Genomic DNA, 27,297 nt, shown 5'->3' on the forward strand with positions numbered 1-27,297 from the left:
GTAAGAGAAATGCTGAGATTTTTTGACATTTTGTGTGTCCATAAGAACTCTAGAAATATTTGATTTTGTGTCAGCGAAAGTTATTAAATGTGCGAGTTTTCAAACCAAAAAAACATCTAATATCAGAACCCAAATCACTCTACTGTTTCATTTACTTGACGTTAGTTGCCAACATTGATAGTTCGGGACAGGTTATCCAGTTGCAAAACGGAGACAATTAATCCATGGATAAACTTTCCACATTATTCATATATTCTACAGACATGGACGAATGCAGTCAATCGCCATCTGTATGTCACACGAATGCGACATGTTCAAATGTTGTAGGAACGTTTCAATGTGTTTGTAACACTGGCTACACTGGAAACGGTAGTAGTTGTTCAGGTAAGAGAAATGCTCAGATTTTTTGACAATTTGTGTGTCCACAAGAACTCTAGAAATGTTTAATTTTTTGTGTTAGCGAAAGTTATTACATGTGGGAATTTTCAAACCAAAAAAAACATTTAATGTTAGAACCTAAATCACTCTATTTTTTCATTTACTTGACGTTAGTTGCCAACATTGACAGTTCGGGACAGGTTATCGAGTTGTAAAACAATGGGCAATTCGTGCATGGCTATTCTATCCACATTATTCATATATTTTACAGACATCGACGAATGCAGTCAATCGCCACCTGTGTGCGATAGGAATGCGATATGTTCAAATGCTATAGGAACGTATCAATGTGTTTGTAACACTGGCTACACTGGAAACGGTAGTAGTTGTACAGGTAAGAGAAATGCTGAGATTTCTTGACATTTTGTGTGTCCATAAGAACTCTAGAAATATTTGATTTTGTGTCAGCGAAACTTATTAAATGTGCGAGTTTTCAAACCAAAAAAACATCTAATATCAGAACCCAAATCACTCTACTGTTTCATTTACTTGACGTTTGTTGCCAACAATGATAGTTCGGGACAGGTTATCCAGTTGTAAAACCGAGACAAGTAATCCATGGATAATCTTTCCACATTATTCATATATTCTACAGACATGGACGAATGCAGTCAATCGCCACCTGTGTGTCACACGAATGCGACATGTTCAAATGCTATAGGATCGTATCAGTGTGTTTGTAACACTGGCTACATTGGAAACGGAAGTAGTTGTACAGGTAAGGAAAACACTAAGATTTTTTTTGTCACTTAGAGTGTCCTTAAGAACGCTAGAAAAGTTTGATTTTTTGTGTCAGCGAAATTTATGGAATGTGCGAATTGTCAAACATAAAACACATCTAAGATTAGAACCCAAATTACTCTTCCTTTTGATTTACTTGACGTTAGTTGCCAACATTGATAGTTCGGAAAAAGTTGTCCAGTTTCAAAACAATGACAATTCCTGCATGGCAATTCTATCCACATTATTCATGTATTCTGCAGACATCGACGAATGCAGTCAATCGCCACCTGTGTGTCACACGAATGCGACATGTTCAAATGTTGTAGGAACGTTTCAATGTGTTTGTAACACTGGCTACACTGGAAACGGTAGTAGTTGTACAGGTAAGGAAAACACTAATATTTTTGTCACTTATTGTGTCCATAAGAACGCTAGAAAAATTCGATTTTTTTTCATAGCGAAAGTTATTAAAAATGCGAATTTTTGAACTAATAACCATCTAAGATTAGAACACAAATCACTCTACTTTTTCATTTACTTGACCTTAGTTGCCAACATTGATAGTTCGGAAAAAGTTGTCCAGTTTCAAAACAATGACAATTCCTGCATGGCAATTCTATCCAGATTATTCATATATTCTACAGACATCGACGAATGCAGTCAATCGCCACCTGTTTGTCACACGAATGCGACATGTTCAAATGCTATAGGATCGTATCAGTGTGTTTGTAACACTGGCTACACTGGAAACGGAAGTAGTTGTACAGGTAAGGAAAACACTAAGATTTTTTTTGTCACTTAGAGTGTCCTTAAGAACGCTAGAAAAGTTTGATTTTTTGTGTTAGCGAAATTTATGGAATGTGCTAATTTTCAAACATAAAACACATCTAAGATTAGAACCCAAATTACTCTTCATTTTGATTTACTTGACGTTAGTTGCCAACATTGATAGTTCGGAAAAAGTTGTCCAGTTTCAAAACAATGACAATTCCTGCATGGCAATTCTATCCACATTATTCATGTATTCTGCAGACATCGACGAATGCAATCAATCGCCACCTGTGTGTCACACGAATGCGACATGTTCAAATGTTGTAGGAACGTTTCAATGTGTTTGTAACACTAGCTACACTGGAAACGGTAGTAGTTGTACAGGTAAGGAAAACACTAATATTTTTGTCACTTATTGTGTCCATAAGAACGCTAGAAAAATTCGATTTTTTTTGATAGCGAAAGTTATTAAAAATGCGAATTTTTGAACTAATAACCATCTAAGATTAGAACACAAATCACTCTACTTTTTCATTTACTTGACCTTAGTTGCCAACATTGATAGTTCGGAAAAAGTTGTCCAGTTTCAAAACAATGACAATTCCTGCATGGCAATTCTATCCAGATTATTCATATATTCTACAGACATCGACGAATGCAGTCAATCGCCACCTGTTTGTCACACGAATGCGACATGTTCAAATGCTATAGGATCGTATCAGTGTGTTTGTAACACTGGCTACACTGGAAACGGAAGTAGTTGTACAGGTAAGGAAAACACTAAGATTTTTTTTGTCACTTAGAGTGTCCTTAAGAACGCTAGAAAAGTTTGATTTTTTGTGTAAGCGAAATTTATGGAATGTGCTAATTGTCAAACATAAAACACATCTAAGATTAGAACCCAAATTACTCTTCCTTTTGATTTACTTGACGTTAGTTGCCAACATTGATAGTTCGGAAAAAGTTGTCCAGTTTCAAAACAATGACAATTCCTGCATGGCACTTCTATCCACATTATTCATGTATTCTGCAGACATCGACGAATGCAGTCAATCGCCACCTGTGTGTCACACGAATGCGACATGTTCAAATGTTGTAGGAACGTTTCAATGTGTTTGTAACACTGGCTACACTGGAAACGGTAGTAGTTGTACAGGTAAGGAAAACACTAATATTTTTGTCACTTATTGTGTCCATAAGAACGCTAGAAAAATTCGATTTTTTTTGATAGCGAAAGTTATTAAAAATGCGAATTTTTGAACTAATAACCATCTAAGATTAGAACACAAATCACTCTACTTTTTCATTTACTTGACCTTAGTTGCCAACATTGATAGTTCGGAAAACGTTGTCCAGTTTCAAAACAATGACAATTCCTGCATGGCAATTCTATCCAGATTATTCATATATTCTACAGACATCGACGAATGCAGTCAATCGCCACCTGTGTGCGGTAGGAATGCGATATGTTCAAATGCTATAGGATCGCATCAATGTGTTTGTAACACTGGCTACACTGGAAACGGTAGTAGTTGTACAGGTAAGAGAAATGCTACGATTTTTTGACATTTTGTGTGTCCACAGGAACTCTAGAAATGTTTGATTTTTTGTGTTAGCGAAAGTTATTACATGTGGGAATTTTCAAACCAAAAAAAACATTTAATGTTAGAACCTAAATCACTCTATTTTTTCATTTACTTGACGTTAGTTGCCAACATTGACAGTTCGTGACAGGTTATCGAGTTGTAAAACAATGACAAATCCTGCATAGCTATTGTATCCACATTATTCTTATATTCCACAGACATCGACGAATGCAGTCAATCGCCACCTGTGTGTCACACGAATGCGACATGTTCAAATGCTATAGGATCGTATCAATGTGTTTGTAACACTGGCTACACTGGAAACGGTAGTATTTGTACAGGTAAGGAAAATACTAAGATAGGAATGCGATATGTTCAAAGGTTGTAGGAACGTTTCAATGTTCTTGTGACATTGGGTTTACTGAAGATGACTTAATTTGCGCCGGTATGAAGTCTTTTCAGGGAGTTATTGACAAAACTTATTTTATCACATTTATTGGTTGCTGTACGAAGGGCTATATCATTGCCTAGCGTTTATGAGATTGTGACAAATTTCGATCCATCTAATTCGAATCAAATAAACGAATGTACTTAGAATGTAATGTCTTCTTCCTGCAGATTTAGATGAATGTAGCGGATCGGCTATCTTGTGTGACTCAAATGCGAACTGTGTAAATTTTGTTGGATCGTATGAGTGCGTTTGTTTCGCTGGATACAACGGGGATGGTATTATCTGCACAGGTATGGCAACTTCATTGTCCCAAAACCCTGTGTCCAGAAGGTTTTATAAAGATATCAAAATCAAATTTACTCCAGTTTCATTTCGAAACTTAAAACAGATCAAGTTAATATATGAACAACATCAGCTAATACTATGTGGTTTGAAATAGTGTGCTTTAATAACCCTGCGTTCGTTGTTGTCAGCTTCACCGCCTCAACCGAGTCCCGGGATTACACCAGTCGTTGACGTAAGCCAAGACTTACCTGGGTCACCCAGACAGAACGCCTTTGCCGTGCAAAATCCATGCAATCTAGCACAAGACCTTTTCCCTAATTTCAACCCTGCCACCACAAACTTAGAGCTGATAGTACGAGAAAGCGTATTAGGGCCTGGTAAGACATCTATTAATGTTTTATCGTTCTTTCTGAAGTTAGGATATTTAACTAGGTATATTGCAATGATTTATCAGAGTATGTATTTTCAATATTTTTTTCACATTAAATAATCAGACTTTCTTTAATCTTCCGTGTAGTGACAACCATCGGCACTTGGGCGACCTCCATTGGCCAAACACCCATACCTGCATACAAAGCAGCAACCAGCTCTTGTCCGGATATAGCCGAAGCTGTTGAATTTAGAAAAAGGAGGGGTTTGACACCAGATAATGAACGCTTTGTAGTAGGTGGGAGAAAATATTTATTGCACTTCATGATCAGCAGTTGTATCACACCAACCATTGTTGTAGTTTTGAAACAGTTTTTCGCCCGAAAACAGTGTTTTTATTTTTAGAAATTGCAAAATGGAATTAGCGCGTTTAAGCAAAAATGTGTTGAATTAAGGTCAAGACACGAGCTGTGACCGCCGTCAAGTTTCACAGACTTGCAACGGGCCTTTGCCACCAGACAGAGCGTTTCAGGTTGCTCTAAGGTCTGAAGTTGATGGTGTGACATCTCCTTTAACATTTTTTTCCGCCGATATACGCACCGCAGGTAAAGAACGTGAGTTTAGTGTAGCTGCTGTGGAGCTGCTTAAAAACGTTCTGCAGCATGACCACAATACTGGGCTGCATGGCAAGAATGAACGCAACAAATAACACACTCAAGTAAACAATATCTTCCACTTAGTTATGCCGGCTTGCATCGGAATAGTTTGTGATGAAAATTCGGTGTGCGAGGTGGTTTCCTCCGATGGGGGCGCAACTCAATCTGCAGAGTGTGTTTGTGAACATACGACGACTGATTGTCAGGGTAACATGAGTGCTAATTGCTGCAAAAGTGTCGGCCAGTTACAAGCAATGCTTCTTTCTCAGAAATTTGTCACGCCAGGACTATCGTCAGTTCAAGTGGAATTGTGCTGTACTTTCGACAAACTTTTGCAGGATTGATTGGATACTCCGACACTCTGTGCGAGTTCAGTGGTGAGTTGAGTTGAAATTAAAGATTTTATTTTCCTTATGTGAGTTATAAGGTTTAAATTTTTACGGGTTCTGCATTTTCCTTATTTTTCCGGCGCAGGTCAACCGATTGCATTTGTTCCCTGTGTTAACGTGACCACGGGTGAAAGCGGACAGTCTTATGGACGTTTTGATATAGCCAGATTATCATTAATACCCTGCACGAACACGTCCATCGCCGAAGTTGTAGCAACAGTACGATTTACCAGATTGTGTTGTTCTTCTGTTTTAAATCAGTGATCTGTTACAATTATTTCTTCCCTACGTAGACTGATATTCCAACGATCAACAGCACAACGTTGGAGGAAACTCTTGTCAAGCTGGATGTAATGACAGCTGATGTGTCAAGGCTGAGCGTTAACGATACCCAAGCTACAATTGACTTTATCAACACTGTTCAAACCCAGACGACAGTTCAGGTATGCGCTCCATTCGTAAACATTTTCACAATGTTTCACATTTATTTTATTTATTTTTAGCTGACGGAATTTTCGTATCAACATGTAGTGGATATTGGAGACCATTTGACCGATTTCCTGAACCAGAGCACCACCAATCAGAACGCTACACTAACAAATGTGACAGGCTTCGTCCAATCACTGACTGAACTTGGATATCGTGTGGACTTACAAAACAATATCACTGCTTTAGATGTGATTACTCCAAGAATTGCAGCTAGGGTACGTAAACGTAACCAGTTTTGGACGTGATTGACAAAGACGCTAAGCAAGCGGCCATTACATGCACAACATGTACATAATCCAAACACGTAGTTCAGACAAACGTCGATTCTATTTCTGACAGATTGAGAGGATTCAGAATCCCGACATGCCAGTAATTTATGAACCATTCGTGTACGTGGAGGGACTGCTTGAATCTCCGGCTACGATTACCATACCTCAAGAGGCCATAGCGACACAAATGAACGGACAAAACGACAATATAACCGGGGTGTTTCTTTTTCACATCACGAACAACTTATTTCCATCTACAGAACCCACCACAAACAACGCAGTGAGTTTTTTGTTGATGAATGATAAAAAAAGAAAAACAATATGTTTAAAACAACTTGTTATGTTGCAGGTTATTTCCGGACAAGTGAGGGGTAGTGGTGGTGTAAGACAAGTGGCTCATTTACAACAACCAGTGGTAACTACTTATCAAGAAGACACAGTTCGTGGAATAGATCAAGATGATGCCACACTTCAGGTCATACAATATTTGTTAATGTATATTTGACTCTGGGCATAACTTCGTGGTTTAATTTCTCAACAGGCGAAGTACGTTAATCACACTTGCGTGTTTTGGAACTTCACTACAGAAGCCTGGTCTACGGACGGCTGCTTCGTAATACCGAATAGTGACCCGCCGCAATGCAGATGCAACCATCTCACCAATTTTGCAATGCTAGTGGTATTATAAAATTGCTTTGTTGTAAATTTGCTTTGGAAATTGGTAAAATCAATTTTAAGGAACACTTTTCCGTTGTAGTTGGGTTAGTCACATTACAGTTATTTTACATATTTTACAGCATATCTACGACGTTCAACCACACATTTCCCTGCAAATAGTGACTTACGTGTGCGCCTCGCTCTCTATCTTGTGCCTCGTAATAACATTCGTTATCCTCATTGCTTTCAAGTAAGTGACATTATATGAGAAAGTGCACATTTTTTACTGCAACGTGATGACAGAACTTCTGGATTGTCTTGGTATATTTATTGCGGTAATTTGTATTCAAATATTTTAACTCTATAGGGATATTAGAGCTTCCAGCCCGCTGCGCTTTTTCTTATACATGAAAACATGTTCAATACACAGAGATATAAGAAAACGACGACCGATACAAGTTCTCATGAACATATGCGCCTTACTTATCGTTGTGTTCATACTATTCATCGCCGGAGCTGACAATCGCGAAAACGAGTCTCAATGTGCAGCCGTCGCATTCCTGCTTCACTATTTCTTACTCTGCGTATGGTGTTGGATGTCTGTGTACGCCTACTTTCTATACATGGCAGTTGTTAAGGTGGGCAACGCAGTGTAAAAATATCAGCATAGAATTGAATACATGATCTGCATAATTGCGTATCTGCGAAAATGAACAACATTTTGTTTGTACATGAGGTTTTCAGGCTTTGCAGCCCAGGCAATGCAGCCTAGCTGGATCAGCCACTTTTTCCTGACAAGTCGGAGCAAGATTTGAAAAATCAAGCTCCCGGTGAGGTTTGAACTCACGACCCTGGGCTAACCAGGCCCAACGCTCTACCAACTGAGCTACAGGAACTCAGTGGTTTCACGGGGTATATTGTGGCCAAGGTACACTGGTGCGCAAGCGCACAACTTGCCAGGCAACCTTCACATATACGTAGGGGATCTCTACCACCGTATCAGATAACGCAGTAATATTTCATGCAATGGTTCCTGCCTATCATGCCATTGCATGAAATATTACTGCATTTTGTTTGTATTTAGGTATTTTATTCAAACAACAGCCGTTTTCTCAAAATTGGAGCTGGGTTGTCGTACGGCATTCCAGCAGTGATTGCTTCGATCAACGCAATCGCCATAGAGGCAACAAAACAACCATCCTTGGAATCTCCTGTGTATGGACAAGGTTAGAGAAAAATTTTGTACAGCACGGGTCTGCATTTCTGTTTATTTAAATGAGCAATTTTAGTCAAAAGTGTGTGATATGCTTGATAATGTAAGGAAGGGAATTACATATAGATTTAACCAAAATAATTGTCTTGCATTGGCCCGTTTTCTCTCGTAATATTTAGAATAGTATGTTTTGTGTAACTCTATAATTTCTAACACTTTAGAACGACCGTCGGCATTTGCAACTTCATACCTGGCTGAAAATATGTGCTGGATCAAAGGATATTCGCTTTACTTTTCCTTCCTTCTGCCTTTCGGAATCATGCTGATATTCAATATAGTGATGTTTGTGATTGTGATCAGGAAACTTGTGTGGGGAAGAAAACAAGTTGTAAGTAATAAAAACCTCCCCGGTCAAGATTTCCACTATGTTGTGACTATACAATCACTCCCATCCGTTGGGCATCAAACTAGATCAACCATCCGTAGAAAACAAGATGGAAAAAATATTACCAAGCAATAGCTAAGCCAATAGTGCCGTCACGCATCATGTCACAATAAATCTTTTGTTCACATTTACCCACCGTATTACTATTTCATATTTCACTCCTATTCCATGAAAGTGTTTAATATGACCACAAAGGTACCACAAAGTGGAAATCTGTGTGTTTGCTAATGTCGAATCTAGCACAGAGCCGCAGTCAACAGCTGCACTGATGAGACTTCACAGGTCGAAACAGTGTGTACACCCTGTTTGCAGCCTTCAATGATTATTATAGCTTTTTTGCACATACGCCTAATATGATTTTCTAAACCTCACGTAATTAATGAAGTTTAATCTGATCAACGTGTAATTGCAGTCGGATGCAACAAGGAAAACATCCTCCCCAACACATCATACCCAAATTGCCATCACTACAGCAACCACTCTTGGTCTCAGCTGGTTTTTCGCATTCTTCATGATGCTTTCATCGAGTCCGGGATATCTTACTGCCATGAGTTGGCTTTTCTCCTTAACCGCAGGACTGCAGGTAAGGCAAACTTTTTTCTTTCATACAAAATTATTTTTGCATACTAAGTAGCGCTTTCTCATACATTATGAGGTTTCAGTTTCATTCCAAACGTACTATCACAAACTTTCTTTAAAAAATATTTTATTGGCCGAACCCAATAAAGAAAACTTGCAAAACTGTGGATTTGCCGCGTGTTTGTGTGTTTGTATTCAAATGCCTCGCTTTGCCTGCAGTTTATATAACAAACCTAAAATAATACATCAATCTGCAGCTAAAAATAACAAGATATAAAACCTCGTAAATAGCACCGTTTTTAGGAACTCAAATCCATTTTTCAAGCACTTATTTGTTTTCAGGGTGTGGGCATCTTTCTGTTCACGATTGTAAGAAAGAACGACATTCAGATCTTAGTGCGCACATTCTTCGAAGAACACGGATGTTCTTGGTGTGGTGTGCCCGCTCAGCCTCCAGCAACACTACGAAGCCATGAGCCCAAATCTAGCGTCCCGAGCCGTTCACATTCGACCCTGGCCTGAAGAAACACTCTAACACAAAATTAGTTCTAATAAGGAAGAATACAAATACACTCAAACATATATGCTTTGTGTTTTCTAACGCTTCGTGTGTTACTGACGCATAACGTCAAACGTTTTTTTTTTATTTATTTTTATATCCAATTTATTGTTATGACCCATTTCATCAATATATTATGAAAGCACGTAGTCTTAGCATATTGTAACGCTTCAAATTGGTCCTTCATCAAAAGACATTCGGACCCAATCCAATATGACGTTTGGATACGTATTTTTGTCTAATAACCGAATCTTCACCTTGGTTAAAGTGTAAATATTTTGCTGCAAACTTACTCTGATCTGAATACAATAAACTACTCAGTGCCAAAAACTATTGATCTCATTGTTGAAGTTGCATTTAGCTGGCGGAAATTATTGTTCGCATCACGAACTTTTTATTTAATTATTTTAAACACACTTTTCTTTGATATAATTGATTTTTGAAAAAACGTAAAACCAATTTCAAATTTTGCCACAGATTTGTCCGGGGTATTTTTGTATATTATTAATATACCAGGTACTTGACTACACGATCTCTTTGTAAATCCGAAAAGCTTTGCACTAGCTGTAACTGTTTTTGACCGTAAATTATTCAAGGATATTTTTATGTAAAAATGAATTGTAACTGATTTATTAAAATGCAAGCATTTTGTATAAAATGCAAGCACCAGAGCGCACATGTAATACAAAAACTTATCTGATATTTTATAGGTCACAAAAATCTGATCACCACATTGTAATTTTAACAAAAAGATAGATTAACCAGTTTTTATGCAACGTTTTCCAAATCGTTTGCCACTTTACAATTTCCGTCTGCTGTTTCATTAAGCACGAACACCAGACGGAAAGATCACGTTTTCGTGTGTCAAATAATTCGTATATATTTCATCTGGCTCGTTTAGCCTTGCATACGTGTAGTAAATAAAAGGCCCTCATAAAAAATTTCAAAAATGGTAAAATCGAAAGTGTTCGTAAAAGCGAGGGAGTTTAGCGCCATTCCAAAAGAAGATGATTTTCAGATGATCGTTACATGTGTTTCTGGCCTTGCTATAAGTCATCATTTGCCTGCTGAATAGGTGAAGTAACAAATTCACATCACCATGAATAAACTTAACTATTTCACTTTGCTGTGACCACACAAAGATTCTGTTTGTTTGGAAATCAGAAGAAACGGTTAAGAATATTAAAGAGAATAATATCGAGGGAAACTGGTTCCTTTTAAAGTAATCGGTTTGGGCAGATTCCACCCAGGCAGTTTCTTGAACACAAAAATCCTCGAAAATTTTTTTTTATGTCTGCATGGTCCCAACTTTAAATGCGTATGATTCGCATCGTTAACATAGGAGGGCAAGGATTGGAGATTGTGTACGTGGAGGGGATAGGAATCAGAAGCAGCTGTGGTAGCATGAGTTATTGTGGCGCTATGGTAGCATGGGTATTCTTATTCGGATCTGCTCACCATGGATTACTCTTTTGCTCACAACCTCACGGGCAACAACCGACAAGTCGGGTAAAAATAATCCTCTACCTCCTTTTTATTTTATTTTTTATCATAGCTCCACTACACGGATGTAATTCAATAATACTCCAGCTCCACCACATGGATGTTATTCAAAAAAAATCATGATATTAACGACTTAAATTCTGCGATACACTGAAATATTCTGTTGCAAGGACAACACTAACAACATCAGCGAAAAGTCATTTTCCTTTAACGTTGACGGCCGACTATAAAGAAAACGACTTAACGTGCTTGGCGGGAAATATTTTTATAAAAACAAAACAACAGATTATGCATTTGGAAACACCATAACTCACAATAAACATCTTCAACTTGGATAATTAAAAAATGTCCCTCTTTTAATCGGTTATAGCCCATTGCTTACAGCTTAGCGAATGCTACCTATACAGCGCCGAACGATGCAATACCACTGTTTGTATCTAACTGACATCCTTCATTGCAATTTTTGAAAGCAAACTTGGGCGATATGAGACCTGCGAGGGTTGGTCCTGGGAATGGTATTCTTTTCTTTAGAGATGTTGGGGCGTTTTGCACCACGGTGAAAGTTGAAACATACATTTAAATAGCAGGACTCGAGTAACTGTCTTTTAAGTGAACATGCAAAACGTTTATTGCAAAGATTTCTTTTTCATAACCGTTATGTTACTGTGAACTCTAGTGCAGCCACTAACTGAATTGATGCAAATTACAAAACACCTAGGATTACACCGTGCGGTGGAGCTAGAGGACTACCTTAGATAACATCCGTATGGTGGAGCTAGAGGACTAAATTAAAAAACATCCGCACAGTGGAGCTAGAGCACTACTTTAAATAACATTGGTGTTGTTGAGATAGAGGACTGTTTTCAATGATATCCGTGTTGTATGACGGACCCGAGTGACTGAGAATTCATTCAAACGCATTTTTATTGATAAAAGTCCCAAACTTTGTTTTGTGTCATGAGCCTGATCAAGCCTCGTTGTGTAGCAGGCGAAACGTCGGTAAATAAAAATTATCGTTTAATTGTGCCATAAGGTTTGGTTCATTACTAATCAAATAGAAGTCAATAACAGATTGCCACATATGTTTATTCCAATTTCAACCTAAGTACATGTTTTTGGTTACTAAATTAGAAAAACATTTTTCAAATGACGTTGGCACAACAGTATGTGGGCTTAGCGGGGTTTTGCCAGGTTCGTTCTGGTAGAACTCAGTAGGACAAAATATATCCTGGTTCTGTAATATCCGTGTTTCTGGTAAGATGTTATTCACAAGTAGAAGTGCACTGGCCATGGCATTAGCTGAACTCCAGCCACACAACTACTACGCCAATGTGTTAACATAGCCGCCCTCGATGTTTATTCAATCCAGTGCGGTTTTTCGTATCCAAACAGCTCGAAATCCATCTTATAATGGTCGAAAACTTTGCGGGACAAATCTTTGGGAATCTTGGCGAAATGTTCCTCCACTTTTGCGAAGTTACTTTTAAAGTCGCGTTTCGGGAAAAATACGCGTTTGTCTTTTTCATTCAAATTCAACGCATCGCTCAAGTAACTCACATCCTCTCTGAAAGTTTTGAACTTCATAATGTGGGTATAACGATGCACGCATGGGTTGCACGTTGTATTGAAAAATTCCCAATGGCCATCTTTTTCTTTCGTTGCAAGAAGATAGTTTAAAAAATCTTCGAACGTTGCTGTCCCGCCATCATCAGTACGATTTCTATCGAAAGAATTTCTTCTAGCATGTCTGAATAACTTGTTGATTAGCTTTGATAGAGGCCCATATGTAGACGTAAACCCAGGGCTGTCAGGCTTCATCTTGTCATTGTAAGCCGAAACCAAACGACTGAACGGATTTCTGACAGTTATGATCTAAAAAAAATCAAAAGCTAACCTAGACTTGTAAAATTGAGGCGATTAAGACACGATGGTAAGCATTTAGTGGTTAATTAAAGTAAACATCGGCATATGGGCAATAATTCAAAACCTTGAGTGAAGCGTTATCCCACACTTGTTGGACTTGTTCTCTACTTCTCTTTGACCCAACCCGTGCATTTTGGTTTGCCATGATCATCACTTCATCGCCTCTTATCTTCTCATTGAGATAATCTTGTTCGTTGAAAAAACCCTCGAAAACCATCACAGCTTCAAGCCAACTGGTATAGCCGCATTTGAAAATATCACAAGTAGCAAACTGGAACAGATATCATCACTCTTTGAATGAACTTTATGGCCCACTGTAATGTGTTATACCTCGTACTTGGTTGAATAAAGAGCATTCAAGTTGGGTTGTTTTGTAAAGCCAGTAAATTGTAGGTTCCATCGCCGACAGGCGGATTCTAATGTGTATTTTCGCTCGTTTTGAAGAGCTTTCATAAGTTCCCCAGTGTTGTTGTTTGAACATTGATCTTGTGTTAACACAGTGCCCAGCAACGGTTTGGTTGTATCTGGTATGGGGCTTGTACCGGCCTTAGTCACAATGCAAGCATTAACTTGCGAAGCTTCTAAAAACAATTGATAAAAAGTTCAAAATTTCACAAAACTATTTCTGATATTTAATCTGTATTTTTTTAAATTTATGCATGCATCCACTAATATAAAGACTGAAAAACAAAATTGTGTACTTTGTGGGCGTAGACGTTTTCTGCACTGGTACTGTAAACGACTTTGCAGGACTGCAAAACAACGTAACTTAAAAACATGTTTATTTTAGCAAAAACAAGTTAAAACTTACATATCGGTACATGAATTTCATTAAATTAGTTTTTATATCTATTGCAGTTTGCTACTTACGATGTTTTAAAATGTGAGTTTACGCGTTGGTTTGAAACTGTTCTGGGTTTTGAACAAACAAGATTTTCTACTTGAGATGAAATGCGATAAAATGAAAGTCATGGTAAACAAAAATGCACGTTAAACTGAAACAAGTTTAAAACATGTCCAGCAGTTCTAAAAAATGACGCCCAAACCAATGTTAGAACTATTGCCTACATGTTTACTTGATCATTCACCAACTAATTTACAATCATTCTATTGTCAGAAACCCTTGTATGCTCTTTTATCAAAGAAAATCAAGTTTTCAGAAACATTGGAAGTAACAGTGCCGGTTGTGGTGGTCACATTAAATGCCGGTAAGGTTTATAGTGCGAGAATAGAGCTAACTGTATCATTTACATGTGAAAAATGTGTTGTGTTGACTCTTATAAACAAAAAGAACACTAAATTGAAAAAGTGCTGTTCGAGGACAGATCCACGCAAACTTCAAATCAGAGTTGTAATCGGGCCTTTTAGGCCCAAACCGACCCGAAACCGACCCCACAGGCCCAGCCCGTGATACAATTCTCCTTAAAAACGATTTTGACGCAATTGGTACTTAAATTATTATGAGCGGGGTCGTGAGCTGATATTTCACGGGATTCATAGAAATAACCCTGACAGACGGTCGTGGTGCTTTCCGGTAAGTTGTTGTTGCTGCGTATAACAGACAGGGCTTTATCGCATTCCTAGCAGGCTGCCGTACCCTCAGGTCAAACCGCTTGGCAAAATATGATGTTAGATCGTCCATAGTCGTCCATAGTCACACCAAGCTGCACTGATGGGCCCTTATATGTCGAAACAGTAACCATTTGTGTGCAGCTCACATAAATAAATTCACATTTGCGGGATTTCAAAGTAACATCTCGTAATATGCAATGGTTTTGATTACGACAAATCTTTACCAGCCTCTGCGCAACCCAAGTTCTTTGCGTGGGTCGAGTGCGCAATCACCGCCGTAACAAAGCCTGGTGCTTTCCAAACGAATTCTTTGCGCGGGTCGGGTGCACAATCACCGCTGTAACGAAGCCTGGTGCTTACAAACAAGCTGCGCGAACGCAACGATCATCCTGTGTTACAATTGTTTGCTGTCCAACTATTGCATTCTTTCCAGGTCCAAAGAAATATAAAACACCAAATACAAGTTATCCCTTAAAACGCTGCATTTATGGGAGAAATGCGTTTATGGGAGAAAAAAACACACGACAAAGCAATTTAGCCTAAATCACTGTAAAACATATTTCACAAACATAATAGTAAATAAATTACCCAAAGCGAACGAAGTTAAACACATCCTTCGAGAAATATGTAATTTAATTTTGATATTTCGGTTCAGGTATTTCAGAGCCGACAACAAAGTATTACAGATCGAAACCTTTTTTACCGTGTCTAAAAACGATGGCAGAATTTTTGTGGCGGTAAGCAGATGTTGGTAAGCATTTTTATCCGCCTTTCCGCTCAAGCAATTTCCTCTGTGCCTTGGTCCCCCGCACAGCGATGCGTGACCATCATGGCACCTCGGTGATAAAAAAGAATTTCGATGACTGGCTGTAGGGATTCCGTCCATACAGCGACACCACATCAAGACAAATTATCAAATCTTTTCTACGCACTACCATACTTTTGTTTGATACAATACATATAGCCCAATGCGATCGTTGCTTACAAATCTGCTTACTTGTGGAACATTTCAATACTACTGATGTTTAAAAAATTTTACAAGCCTGTTTTCTCAAATACCATGATTAACAAACATACGTTCTTCAAATGGTAAAAAGGTAATATCGATGTAAACCCTTAATGTAATTTTAACCTAAAAGTTTAGAAACGGAAGTTAAAGGTACATCGATATATCCACAAAGTATCAATTTTTCAATTCTGCCACGTGAGAACACAAGCAGTCAGATCAGACTGCAGGCCGTATGCTTTGCTACTCAGCCATGGCATTCTTACCAGTTAAAAAATTCACCTGCTAACAACTTTGTTTTTACTAGATAAACATTGCACATAATCATTTCGCTATTAACAGCATTGGAAAATATGCTGAACCACATCACATAATAAAATCGTTTGGAATTTTAGAAACTTTTTAAAGCCACACAGGAGCGGGATTTTACACCCTTCGACTTATGTCACAAAACGATGGGAATGTTTCAAATGGTGAAATGTGTGCAGTAAAGAGCAGATTAAAACTATTTATATGAATTCTACTTCGTGAATGACGATCAACATAGTGATCTATTTTTAAGGTATGTGATCGTGTATATCACTATAGCGTTCCGTCTGTTGAAAACTTTACAACAAGAGAATCGCATTGAGGCGACATGCAACGAACCGTAAAGGGTATATTACCTCTCGTGCTATGCAAGCATTATAACTGATGCTTTTAGTTGTGGGAAAAGCGGTAGTTACAGTTGAGGTATCAGTGATGCTTGTATTGCTGCTTCCGATATTGTGTTCCGCCAAATAGGTGCAGAAATACAACGGTGTTTTGATATTCCGTCATTCTAAATTAGATTTATTCACTGCTAATTAAAACAGTTTTGTTCCGAAGGCAAGTCAGATAACTTTAACTATTTATTTAAAAATATACATAGTACTCTTTTTTCAAGAATTGCAATGTAAACAAAGCAACAATTGACATTTTGCAGACATCAATGAGTGCAGTCTAACAGCCCAATAGTCATTCAAGGGGAAAATGTATAAACTCACCCGGGACTTTCCAGTGCGTTTGTACCCAGGACTTTCCACGGGTTATACCGGCGACGAGAAAAATTGCACAGGTAGAAACTTGCGTTCGAGCCTAAACCAAAATCAGTTCAAAAAAATTTTAAAAGGCCTTACGAATGACAATTCAAAAGATACACAAAAAATAACCAACTGGGTTGTAGCTCTTTTGTACCCTAGAAAATAAATGCTTAAATTTCGAAAGAAAAAAAGCATGTTGACTTGCAGCACTTCCACCTCATCCAGCAATACCAGGGGTTTGTCCAAGTTTCCAGTTCATCCAAGACAAGTGGCTCGAGGCAAAATCAGTTCGCTTTGGGAAATCCTTGATGTTAAATATAAAAACAGCAATGCAGTTGCCATGAAAGATAAAATAGTGATCAAAATAAATTAAGAAGAAGTTGGCAATTATAGCAACCATTTTTTCCCAAATTGTAGACATTGCTTCAACTGGACACACTGACGGCAGATGTTGCAGTTTTGAATACAGGAGACGCACAAGCAACAATAAACTTTGTTAATGAAATTAACACAGCGACCACCATTCCAGTTCGTATCAGCTAAATCATAGTAAAAGTTCCCACATTTAATTCAACACTTCCTACCTTTCGGCATTTTCTTTCCAAAAGCATTCCTCACGAAACAATTGCTCTGCAAATGATTAAACAAAACGATACAATTACTGTTTTTTTTTCTGGTTTGCACAACAAACAGGTTGTTCCCGTCCGATTAAGTCAGCTCCAACAGTATTGTAAGTGTTTCTCATCAGCTTAAACAAAAAAGGAAATCCGATAACTACAAAAGCGGAAAGCAATATGATAATAAACAGACTATAGAACGGATGATTAAACTATTTGTTTTAAATGAAAAATATCGTTTTACGTCAACATTTTAGTCAAACCGACGTTTTTCGATACCTTGTGCTGCCAGGCATATTAAACAGCAAAATGTTGTGACGACAAGGTTTACAAATTTTAGCAATAGCATCAACCATATAGTGTTTTGGAGACCAAATTATTGAAGTTTACCCTTGCGTAACATAAACAGACAGTGTTCGTGAATCTCACTGCGTGTTTGGGGTTTCACGCTCGAGAGGTGGTCTACGGAGGGGTGTTTCCTTCTGGCTGAAAATCGGCCGCCGAAGTGCAGATGTGATCATCTCACAAACTTTGAGCTGTTGGTGGTAAGTATCAATATGCACGTGATGTTCTATCGGCATCGCGCTGACCTGCATACGTCCACCTTGCACACTGGGATAATTTTTGTTTTGCAGAGCATCAAATAAAAGCTCACACCTTTTTGCAAACAGTGCCATACGATTGTGCGTCGTTATCATATGTGCTTTGCTTGCACTCGTCTACCTCGTATTTATCACTGGTGTCGGCAAACGTGAACACGAATCCGGTTGCGTGGCTGTAGCTATGTTGCTCCATTACTTCCTGCTCACTGCTTGGGGGTGGATGGTGGTTTATGCCCATTTTTTCTATATTTCAGTTGTGAAGGTAAATATATTTTAATCTGGGACAATAAAAGTTAAGGTAATTTTCACACAAATTGTACGCTCCGTTATTTTCGCTAAAAAACAAAGTCTTTCATTACCCTGATACAATTTGGATAACCGAATGTGTATATACTTTTCTGTGAGCAGAATAAACGTACGTAAAGCGCGATGAAAAAGTTTGAAGCAGCTTTGAAAATGTTGATGCACATCGATAAAGGAAGGCAGATCCCAATAGCTATGTCATGACGGAAAATCGCAAGTTTTTTGCAGTTTATTGAAAGAAATTGTAATGCAGCATATCCATCTAACAGCTCATTTAAACAAGGGCACAACCAAATTAATATAGCTCTCTTTGATTACCAAAATCCAGCTGACAGTACAACACGACATTGAGGTAATTGGGAGACAGTGGTTAAGTACAAAAAACTGAAAAAATGTTGTTGCTGACAAATTGGTATAACAAGCATTTTCAATAGCATGTGCAAACTACCTTGACGATCCGTTGAAAAGCGTGTGAACTTCTTTTGTCTACTTGGTGGAGGGTTTGCGCGGTGATCATGACCTCAACGAAAGCCCTCAAAATGCCTTTTTCCTTTTGGGTTTTCCCAGCAAACACTTTTTTAAAACCAGGATTACCGATAAATAGGAAATTCGTCTCAGGTGAATTACGGACAATAGCGCAGAACGCCTTTTTCAGAATTGCACCAGTCATAAATACGCCATCCAAAACAGTAACTTGCAGTTGGTGGAAATACTAAGCAAGTGCAGGGCAAGGGATCAACTGTAAAAATGTTGTTTTGCGCTTCGTTCGCAGCATTGATTATAGTGATAAATGGACAAGTAGCAACGACTCCAAACTTTGAGTTCTATTCAAAAGTCGGTAAGAACATGACGTAAAGTTCATTGAAAACGAAAACTGGCTTTCACCACCAGGATACATGATAAATTATTGATACCTGTATGCCTTTATTGAAACGTTATGCTATTAGTTTTCTGTAGCTTAGTCATTGTTTCATGCTTTCGAATGATCAGACAGGATCATACCACAGAGCTAGTCTATAATATTTGGATTATTAGGTGCGCAGTTATAGCAGCGAAGGCATTGAAGCCAACCTGAATCAGCCACTTTTTTCCCGACAAGTCGAAGCGACATCTAAAAAAAATTTGGGCTTGCGCACCAATGCACTTGGACCACAATGTACCCCGGTTCAACCGCGGAATACCAGTAGCTTTGGTAAAGCGTTGAGTCTGCAAAAATGTCTGATCCAACTTGGCTGCAATCCCTTGGCTGCTATTTCTACAAACCTAATGATCCAGATACAATAGCTGTAATCGCGAAGTGTCGTCAAGCTGCTATGCATGCGATCCTACTTTTAAACAAACATGTATATTTATTGATTTTAACGAAAGAACGATCTGTAATTATGTGATGTCATCGTATAATCGTCCGAGTGAGCTCCAATGATGGTATGTCAATGACAAACAAATTTATTTTTTAACTCGTCAAATGCATTTATTTGCAGAAACGTTCACGTGTGTTCAGACTCTACCAGGGTTAGAAGTGATTGAACTAAACAACGTGTCTGGAAGCATTCTCTCACCGTGTTACCCGAACAACTACACTACCGACGTGACACAGGGTTTCCTCATGTGGTATTTGAACATCTCGTACCCACTTTCCGGTAGGCTGTAAACAAACATAATAGATTTCGCAGGGAATGCATTGCATGAAAAAATGTGCAGTGAACAACCGCCTTTTCTCAGTTAATAATCTCACACTTAAACCAACTCCGACGTCTTGATATTGATTTTAACAGCGATTCGTCTTACGATCAACGAATTCGAGACAAATGCCATGGGTGGTGTGCTGCACATTGGAAGATCAGTAGAAGTCAATGGAAATGCTACTGGGATTTATCGTGTCGTCAGGTTTGTGTTTTACCGTTGGTGTTGAAGGAATTTTTTTGGAAATTTTTTTTATTTGGTAGTTTTTGCATAGGGTTGGTAATTTAAATACTTTGTAGCATGTATGTCAGATGAAGGTGCGATGAGTTCAATGGAATTTCGTTAAGGAAAGGTTAAGAACCATTCCTTTTAAACGATGGCAACAGTATTGCTATCGTAACATATATCCGCTGTCATAAAATAGGCATTTTTTCAATTCGTTATTCTTTTGCAATACACAATAGGAAATCAGAAGGCAATGTCACTATCGTTTAATAGGATACTGCTTATGACGACAGTACAATATCTTGCTGGTGAACGCAGTTTTAATTGTGACGCTTCAGCGATTTTGGATGCCAAACGCGGAAATTGCTGTGAGCCAGACAGGATCACTCTACTGTGTCTATTGAACAATAAGGCATTTGTTAGCCACTGTAGTATTTTTTCTGTAAACATGACATGTTCCGGGGAGCGGTAACCCCGAACGCACTATGATTGGGTCACACCCTGGCGCAATGTCTTCCTTGTCTTCTTGTTAGCCTTTTCATCAGTTTTATTAATATCGTTAGTTCAATTATTTTTACAATAATAGCTGAGTAAAACTTTTAAATCAATCTTTCAGACAGCTCTTTTAAAGATGTTTTTATGTTTGTCACTCAGCCTACCAGGGTGGCTTGGTTCACCGATCCGGTGTTGTTTATTGTATTTTTACAATAATATCGATAAAATATTAGAATTGCTGAATAACACGTGTATGGGTTCTGATGGGAATGTTGACTTACTTTAAGGCAGTACAGCGCATTTGGAAGCTTACGGGACACAAATTCGTCCAATCCGTTCAATTTCACGGAATTTAATTCAACCAACACCTTGACTCAAATCAACTTGCGAACTTATGAAATTGCCAACATCACTAATTCATTGTTCCTGAGTTTTACTTCGACTTTCGCCGATCCCCTTGTCGGTTTCAATATCAGCTATAGCGTCGGTTAGTAAAAGTTCTCTTTGATTCATTCCTTAAATTACAACGACTTTATCTAAAAGCAATTAAAAAGAACGTCCTTTAATCGTTGCGTCGAATTCCAGATATCGATCAGTGCCAAACTGGTAATGTTAGTGGGTGCATGAATGGAGGCTTCTGTCAGCGAAACAGTTTTGACAACTACAGCTGCTCGTGTCCGAAAAACTTTACTGGGACCTTTTGTGAACTAGGTATTATTAATTGCTTTCAACATTTTTCTAACATACATTTTCTAACTCTTGTAACTTACGTTTTACTATCAAATTCAAAGTAAACTGAAGCTTTCATTCAGCTATAAAACGCAATCCACATTATACATATATTCTACAGACATCGACGAATGCAGTCTGTCGCCACCTGTGTGTCACACGAATGCAACATGTTCAAATCGTAGAGGATCGTTTCAATGTTCCTGCAATACTGGGTATGCTGGAGATGGTTTAGTTTGCACAGGTAAAAAAGCGCTTCAGCTCATCTTACTGATTACTAGCATATTGTACTCATAAGAACTGCTTTGAACAGTTTTGCTTTCCATCAAGAGGTTTTAATGATCGACGAGAATTATTGATTTTTTAACTTTTCAGCAGATTCCAATAAAACTAAATTAAAGCATTCACAATGCAAAAGCTTTTGTTTTTGATGCAGATATAAACGAATGCATCGGCTCATCCAACTTCTGCCACACAAATGCAACTTGTGTAAATTTTCCAGGATCGTATCAATGTGTTTGTAATGCTGGCTATACTGGTGACGGTGTCAATTGTACAGGTAGGAACAATATTATATCTACTTTGTCAGACGGGATTTGTTGCCAAGCTTAGCAAGTGTTTAGTCTTTTTGTGTAAGCGAGTTATTAAAAGTGCGAATTTTCAACTTATTCGTCAGCTTAGATTTAAAAAGATTTCGAATCTGAAATATTTACTACGTGGTAGTTTGGCGACTATTGTGGAAGTTTAGGCAGTTGTGAAACATAGGTGAAATTCCTTCTTGGAAGCCACTAACAAAAGTATTTTATTGCAGATATCAACGAATGCAGTCTGTCGCCACCTGTGTGTCACGCGAATGCAACGTGTTCAAATGTTATAGGATCGTTTCAATGTTCTTGCAATACTGGGTATGGCGGAGATGGTCTAGTTTGCACAGGTAAAAAGGCGTTTCAGCTCATTTTACTGATTACTAGCATATTGTACTCATAAGAACTGCTCGAACAGTTTTTGCTTTCCTTCAAGAGGTTTTAATGATCGACGAGGGGGTTAAACTTATTATGTGAGCGGGTTATTGAAAGTGCGAATTTTCAACTTATTTGTCATCTTAGATTCTAAAAAGATATCGAATCTGACAGATTTACTACGTGGTAGTTTGGCGACCATGGTGGAAGTTTAGGCAGTTGTGAAACATAGGTGAAATTCCTTCTTGGAAGCCACTAACAAAAGTATTTTATTGCAGATATCAACGAATGCAGTCTGTCGCCACCTGTGTGTCACGCGAATGCGACATGTTCAAATGTTATAGGATCGTTTCAATGTTCTTGCAATACTGGGTATGGCGGAGATGGTTTAGTTTGCACAGGTAAAAAGGCGTTTCAGCTCATTTTACTGATTACTAGCATATTGTACTCATAAGAACTGCTCGAACAGTTTTTGCTTTCCTTCAAGTGGTTTTAATGATCGACGAGGGGGTTAAACTTATTATGTGAGCGGGTTATTGAAAGTGCGAATTTTCAACTTATTTGTCATCTTAGATTCTAAAATATATCGAATCTGAAAGATTTACTACGTGGTAGTTTGGCGACCATGGTGGAAGTTTAGGCAGTTGTGAAACATAGGTGAAATTCCTTCTTGGAAGCCACTAACAAAAGTATTTTATTGCAGATATCAACGAATGCAGTCTGTCGCCACCTGTGTGTCACGCGAATGCAACGTGTTCAAATGTTATAGGATCGTTTCAATGTTCTTGCAATACTGGGTATGGCGGAGATGGTTTAGTTTGCTCAGGTAAAATGGCGTTTCAGCTCATCTTACTGATTACTAGCATATTGTACTCATAAGAACTGCTTTGAACAGTTTTTGCTTTCCATCAAGAGGTTTTAATGATCGACGAGGGTTATTGATGTTTTAACTTTTCAGCAGTCTCCAATGAAACTAAATTAAAGCATGCACAATGCAAAAGCTTTTGTTTTTGATGCAGATATAAACGAATGCATCGTCTCATCCAACTTCTGCCACACAAATGCAACATGTGTAAATTCTCCAGGATCGTATCAATGTGTTTGTAATGCTGGCTATACTGGTGACGGTTTCAATTGTACAGGTAGGAACAATATTATATCTACTTTGTCGGACGGTACTTGTTGCCAAGCTTAGCAAGTGTTTAATCTTATTGTATGAGCGAGTTATTAAAAGTGCGAATTTTCAACTTATTCGTCAGCTTAGATTTTAAAAAGATATCGAATCTGAAATATTTACTACGTGGTAGTTTGGCGACCATGGTGTAAGTTTAGGCAGTTGTGAAACATAGGTGAAATTCCTTCTTGGATGCCACTAACAAAAATATTTTTCCGCAGATATCAACGAATGCAGTCAATCGCCACCTGTGTGCCACGCATTTGCGACATGTTCAAACGTTGTAGGAACGTTTCAATGTTCTTGCAATACTGGGTATGGCGGAGATGGTTTAGTTTGCTCAGGTAAAAAGGCCATTTAGCTCATCTTACTGATTACTAGCATTTTATAGCAATAAGAACTGCTTTGAACAGTTTTTGCCTTCCTTCAAGAGGTTTTAATGGTCGACGAGGGTTATTGATTTTTTAACTTTTCAGCAGATTCCAATAAAACTAAATTAAAGCATTCACAATGCAAAAGCTTTTGTTTTTGATGCAGATCTAAAAGAATGCTTCGTCTCATCCAACTTTTGCCACACAAATGCAACATGTGTAAATTCTCCAGGATCGTATCAATGTGTTTGTAATGCTGGCTATGCTGGAGACGGTGTCAATTGTACAGGTAGGAACAATATTATATCTACTTTGTCGGACGGTACTTGTTGCCAAGCTTAGCAAGTGTTTAATCTTGTTATGTGAGCGAGTTATTGGATGTGCGAATTTTCAACTTATTTGTCATCGTAGATTCTAAAAAGATATCGAATCTGAAAGATTTACTCCGTGGTAGTTTGACGACCATGGTGGAAGTTTAGGCAGTTGTGAAACATAGGTAAATTCCTTCTTGGAAGCCACTAACAAAAATATTTTTCCACAAATATTAACGAATGCAGTCAATCGCCACCTGTGTGCCACGCATTTGCGACATGTTCAAATGTTACAGGATCGTTTCAATGTTCTTGCAACACTGGGTATACTGGAGATGGTTTAGTTTGCTCAGGTAAAAAGGCGTTTTAGCTCATCTTACTGATTACTAGCATATTGTAGCAATAAGAACTGCTTTGAACAGTTTTTGCCTTCCTCCAAGAGGTTTTAATGGTCGACGAGGGTTATTGATTTTTTAACTTTTCAGCAGATTCCAATAAAACTAAATTAAAGCATTCACAATGCAAAAGCTTTTGTTTTTGATGCAGATATAAACGAATGCATCGTCTCATCCAACTTCTGCCACACAAATGCAACTTGTGTAAATTCTCCAGGATCGTATCAATGTGTTTGTAATGCTGGCTATACTGGAGACGGTGTCAATTGTACAGGTAGGAACAATATTATATCTAATTTGTCGGACGGGATTTGTTGCCAAGCTTAGCTAGTGTTTAATCTTATTGTGTGAGCGAGTTATTGAAAGTGCGAATTTTCAACTCATTCGTCAGCTTAAATAAAAAAAGATTTCGAATCTGAAATATTTACTACGTGGTAGTTTGGCGACCATGGTGGAAGTTTAGGCAATTGTGAAACATAGGTGAAATTCCTTCTTGGATGCCACTAACAAAAATATTTTTCTACAGAGATCAACGAATGCAGTCAATCGCCACCTGTGTGCCACGCATTTGCGACATGTTCAAATGTTATAGGAACGTTTCAATGTTCTTGCAATACTGGGTATGGCGGAGATGGTTTAGTTTGCTCAGGTAAAAAGGCGTTTTAGCTCATCTCACTGATTACTAGCATATTGTAGCAATAAGAACTGCTTTGAACAGTTTTTGCCTTCCTTCAAGAGGTTTTAATGGTCGACGAGGGTTATTGATTTTTTAACTTTTCAGCAGATTCCAATAAAACTAAATTAAAGCATTCACAATGCAAAAGCTTTTGTTTTTGATGCAGATATAAACGAATGCATCGTCCCATCCAACTTCTGCCACACGAATGCAACATGTGTAAATTTTCCAGGATCGTATCAATGTGTTTGTAATGCTGGCTATACTGGAGACGGTGTCAATTGTACAGGTAGGAACAATATTATATCTACTTTGTCGGACGGTACTTGTTGCCAAGCTTAGCAAGTGTTTAATCTTATTATGTGAGCGAGTTATTGAAAGTGCGAATTTTCAACTTATTTGTCATCGTAGATTCTAAAAATATATCGAATCTGAAAGATTTACTCCGTGGTAGTTTCACGACCATGGTGGAAGTTTAGGCAGTTGTGAAACATAGGTGAAATTCCTTCTTGGATGCCACTAACAAAAATATTTTTCTACAGAGATCAACGAATGCAGTCAATCGCCACCTGTGTGCCACGCATTTGCGACATGTTCAAATGTTATAGGAACGTTTCAATGTTCTTGCAATACTGGGTATGGCGGAGATGGTTTAGTTTGCTCAGGTAAAAAGGCGTTTTAGCTCATCTCACTGATTACTAGCATATTGTAGCAATAAGAACTGCTTTGAACAGTTTTTGCCTTCCTTCAAGAGGTTTTAATGATCGACGAGGGTTATTGATTTTTTAACTTGTCAGCAGATTCCAATAAAACTAAATTAAAGCATTCACAATGCAAAAGCTTATGTTTTTGATGCAGATATAAACGAATGCATCGTCTCATCCAACTTCTGCCACACAAATGCAACTTGTGTAAATTCTCCAGGATCGTATCAATGTGTTTGTAATGCTGGCTATGCTGGAGACGGTGTCAATTGTACAGGTAGGAACAATATTATACCTACTTTGTCGGACGGGATTTGTTGCCAAGCTTAGCAAGTGTTTAGTCTTATTGTGTAAGCGAGTTATTAAAAGTGCGAATTTTCAACTTATTCGTCAGCTTAGATTTCAAAAAGATTTCGAATCTGAAATATTTACTTCGTGGTAGTTTGGCGACCATGCTGGAAGTTTAGGCAGTTGTGAAACATAGGTGAAATTCCTTTTTGGATGCCACTAACAAAAATATTTTTCTACAGATATCAACGAATGCAGTCAATCGCCACCTGTGTGCCACGCATTTGCGACATGTTCAAATGTTATAGGAACGTTTCAATGTTCTTGCAATACTGGGTATGGCGGAGATGGTGTAGTTTGCTCAGGTAAAAAGGCGTTTTAGCTCATCTTACTGATTACTAGCATATTGTACTCACAGGAACTGCTTTGAACAGTTTTTGCTTTCCATCAAGAGGTTTTAATGGTCGACGAGGGTTATTGATTTTTTAACTTTTCAGCAGATTCCAACAAAACTAAATTAAAGCATTCACAATGCAAAAGCTTTTGTTTTTGATGCAGATATAAACGAATGCATCGTCCCATCCAACTTCTGCCACACGAATGCAACATGTGTAAATTCTCCAGGATCGTATCAATGTGTTTGTAATGCTGGCTATACTGGAGACGGTGTCAATTGTACAGGTAGGAACAATATTATATCTACTTTGTCGGACGGTATTTGTTGCCAAGCTTAGCTAGTGTTTAATCTTATTGTGTGAGCGAGTTATTGAAAGTACGAATTTTCAACTTATTCGTCAGCTTAGATTTAAAAAGATTTCGAA

The 27,297-nt window shown here is 38.1% G+C and overlaps 3 protein-coding genes across 5 annotated transcripts in view; 2 read left to right on the plus strand and 1 right to left on the minus strand.

Annotated features, from left to right (window-relative positions):
* The window catches only part of LOC145890156 (uncharacterized), a 68,165-nt gene that overhangs the window by 30,781 nt on the left and 10,087 nt on the right, over positions 1 to 27,297 (plus strand). Inside the window, exons 7-28 of the mRNA XM_082981189.1 lie at positions 19,239 to 19,304; positions 19,948 to 20,106; positions 20,242 to 20,353; positions 21,157 to 21,356; positions 21,455 to 21,580; positions 21,720 to 21,842; positions 22,035 to 22,157; positions 22,410 to 22,532; positions 22,836 to 22,958; positions 23,261 to 23,383; positions 23,577 to 23,699; positions 23,953 to 24,075; positions 24,269 to 24,391; positions 24,514 to 24,569; positions 24,646 to 24,766; positions 24,960 to 25,082; positions 25,335 to 25,457; positions 25,651 to 25,773; positions 26,027 to 26,149; positions 26,343 to 26,465; positions 26,719 to 26,841; positions 27,035 to 27,157. Coding sequence (XP_082837315.1) covers positions 19,239 to 19,304; positions 19,948 to 20,106; positions 20,242 to 20,353; positions 21,157 to 21,356; positions 21,455 to 21,580; positions 21,720 to 21,842; positions 22,035 to 22,157; positions 22,410 to 22,532; positions 22,836 to 22,958; positions 23,261 to 23,383; positions 23,577 to 23,699; positions 23,953 to 24,075; positions 24,269 to 24,391; positions 24,514 to 24,569; positions 24,646 to 24,766; positions 24,960 to 25,082; positions 25,335 to 25,457; positions 25,651 to 25,773; positions 26,027 to 26,149; positions 26,343 to 26,465; positions 26,719 to 26,841; positions 27,035 to 27,157 — 2,685 coding nt within the window. The remainder of the gene's footprint in view (positions 1 to 19,238; positions 19,305 to 19,947; positions 20,107 to 20,241; positions 20,354 to 21,156; positions 21,357 to 21,454; positions 21,581 to 21,719; positions 21,843 to 22,034; positions 22,158 to 22,409; positions 22,533 to 22,835; positions 22,959 to 23,260; positions 23,384 to 23,576; positions 23,700 to 23,952; positions 24,076 to 24,268; positions 24,392 to 24,513; positions 24,570 to 24,645; positions 24,767 to 24,959; positions 25,083 to 25,334; positions 25,458 to 25,650; positions 25,774 to 26,026; positions 26,150 to 26,342; positions 26,466 to 26,718; positions 26,842 to 27,034; positions 27,158 to 27,297) is intronic.
* LOC145888927 (uncharacterized) lies at positions 260 to 10,198 on the plus strand. Its single transcript, XM_082979798.1, has 22 exons — positions 260 to 384; positions 650 to 772; positions 1,034 to 1,156; positions 3,737 to 3,859; positions 4,137 to 4,259; positions 4,443 to 4,631; positions 4,772 to 4,921; positions 5,079 to 5,228; positions 5,364 to 5,486; positions 5,549 to 5,656; positions 5,754 to 5,887; positions 5,962 to 6,111; positions 6,172 to 6,372; positions 6,497 to 6,706; positions 6,776 to 6,901; positions 6,968 to 7,105; positions 7,224 to 7,333; positions 7,514 to 7,721; positions 8,168 to 8,309; positions 8,518 to 8,684; positions 9,154 to 9,324; positions 9,663 to 10,198. The coding sequence occupies exons 1-22, from the start codon at positions 264 to 266 to the stop codon at positions 9,840 to 9,842; spliced, it is 3,270 nt and encodes a 1,089-aa protein (XP_082835924.1). The 5' UTR covers positions 260 to 263; the 3' UTR covers positions 9,843 to 10,198.
* Positions 12,324 to 19,016, minus strand: LOC145889743 (carbohydrate sulfotransferase 10-like). Of its 3 annotated transcripts, XM_082980763.1 has the most exons (9): positions 18,915 to 19,016; positions 17,841 to 18,406; positions 17,529 to 17,692; positions 16,909 to 17,248; positions 16,549 to 16,703; positions 14,007 to 14,057; positions 13,636 to 13,886; positions 13,370 to 13,576; positions 12,324 to 13,254 (listed from the first exon to the last, which is right to left on the minus strand). In XM_082980763.1, the coding sequence occupies exons 7-9, from the start codon at positions 13,756 to 13,758 to the stop codon at positions 12,739 to 12,741; spliced, it is 846 nt and encodes a 281-aa protein (XP_082836889.1). In that variant the 5' UTR covers positions 13,759 to 13,886; positions 14,007 to 14,057; positions 16,549 to 16,703; positions 16,909 to 17,248; positions 17,529 to 17,692; positions 17,841 to 18,406; positions 18,915 to 19,016; the 3' UTR covers positions 12,324 to 12,738. The 3 variants fall into 3 exon arrangements, with proteins under 3 accessions (XP_082836889.1, XP_082836888.1, XP_082836890.1); XM_082980762.1 differs by having other exon boundaries at positions 16,909 to 17,692; positions 17,952 to 18,406; XM_082980764.1 differs by lacking the exon at positions 18,915 to 19,016 and having other exon boundaries at positions 16,909 to 17,692; positions 17,841 to 18,165; positions 18,219 to 18,270.

The sequence above is a fragment of the Ascidia mentula genome, chromosome 2 (genome assembly GCF_947561715.1).
Source record: "Ascidia mentula chromosome 2, kaAscMent1.1, whole genome shotgun sequence".
NCBI classification, from domain to species: domain Eukaryota; kingdom Metazoa; phylum Chordata; class Ascidiacea; order Phlebobranchia; family Ascidiidae; genus Ascidia; species Ascidia mentula.

Bases quoted from the DNA above. Each gene is read 5' to 3' on its own strand.
- LOC145888927 (XM_082979798.1), top strand. From the start codon at position 264: ATGGACGAATGCAGTCAATCGCCATCTGTATGTCACACGAATGCGACA. The intron at 4,260-4,442 runs GTATGGCAACTT...CGTTGTTGTCAG, and splicing joins GGATGGTATTATCTGCACAG to CTTCACCGCCTCAACCGAGT. The intron at 5,229-5,363 runs GTAAAGAACGTG...TCTTCCACTTAG, and splicing joins CGCCGATATACGCACCGCAG to TTATGCCGGCTTGCATCGGA.
- LOC145889743 (XM_082980762.1), bottom strand. From the start codon at position 13,758: ATGAAAGCTCTTCAAAACGAGCGAAAATACACATTAGAATCCGCCTGT. The intron at 13,577-13,635 runs GTATAACACATT...TATCTGTTCCAG, and splicing joins TTTATTCAACCAAGTACGAG to TTTGCTACTTGTGATATTTT. The intron at 13,255-13,369 runs GTTTTGAATTAT...GATTTTTTTTAG, and splicing joins GGGATAACGCTTCACTCAAG to ATCATAACTGTCAGAAATCC.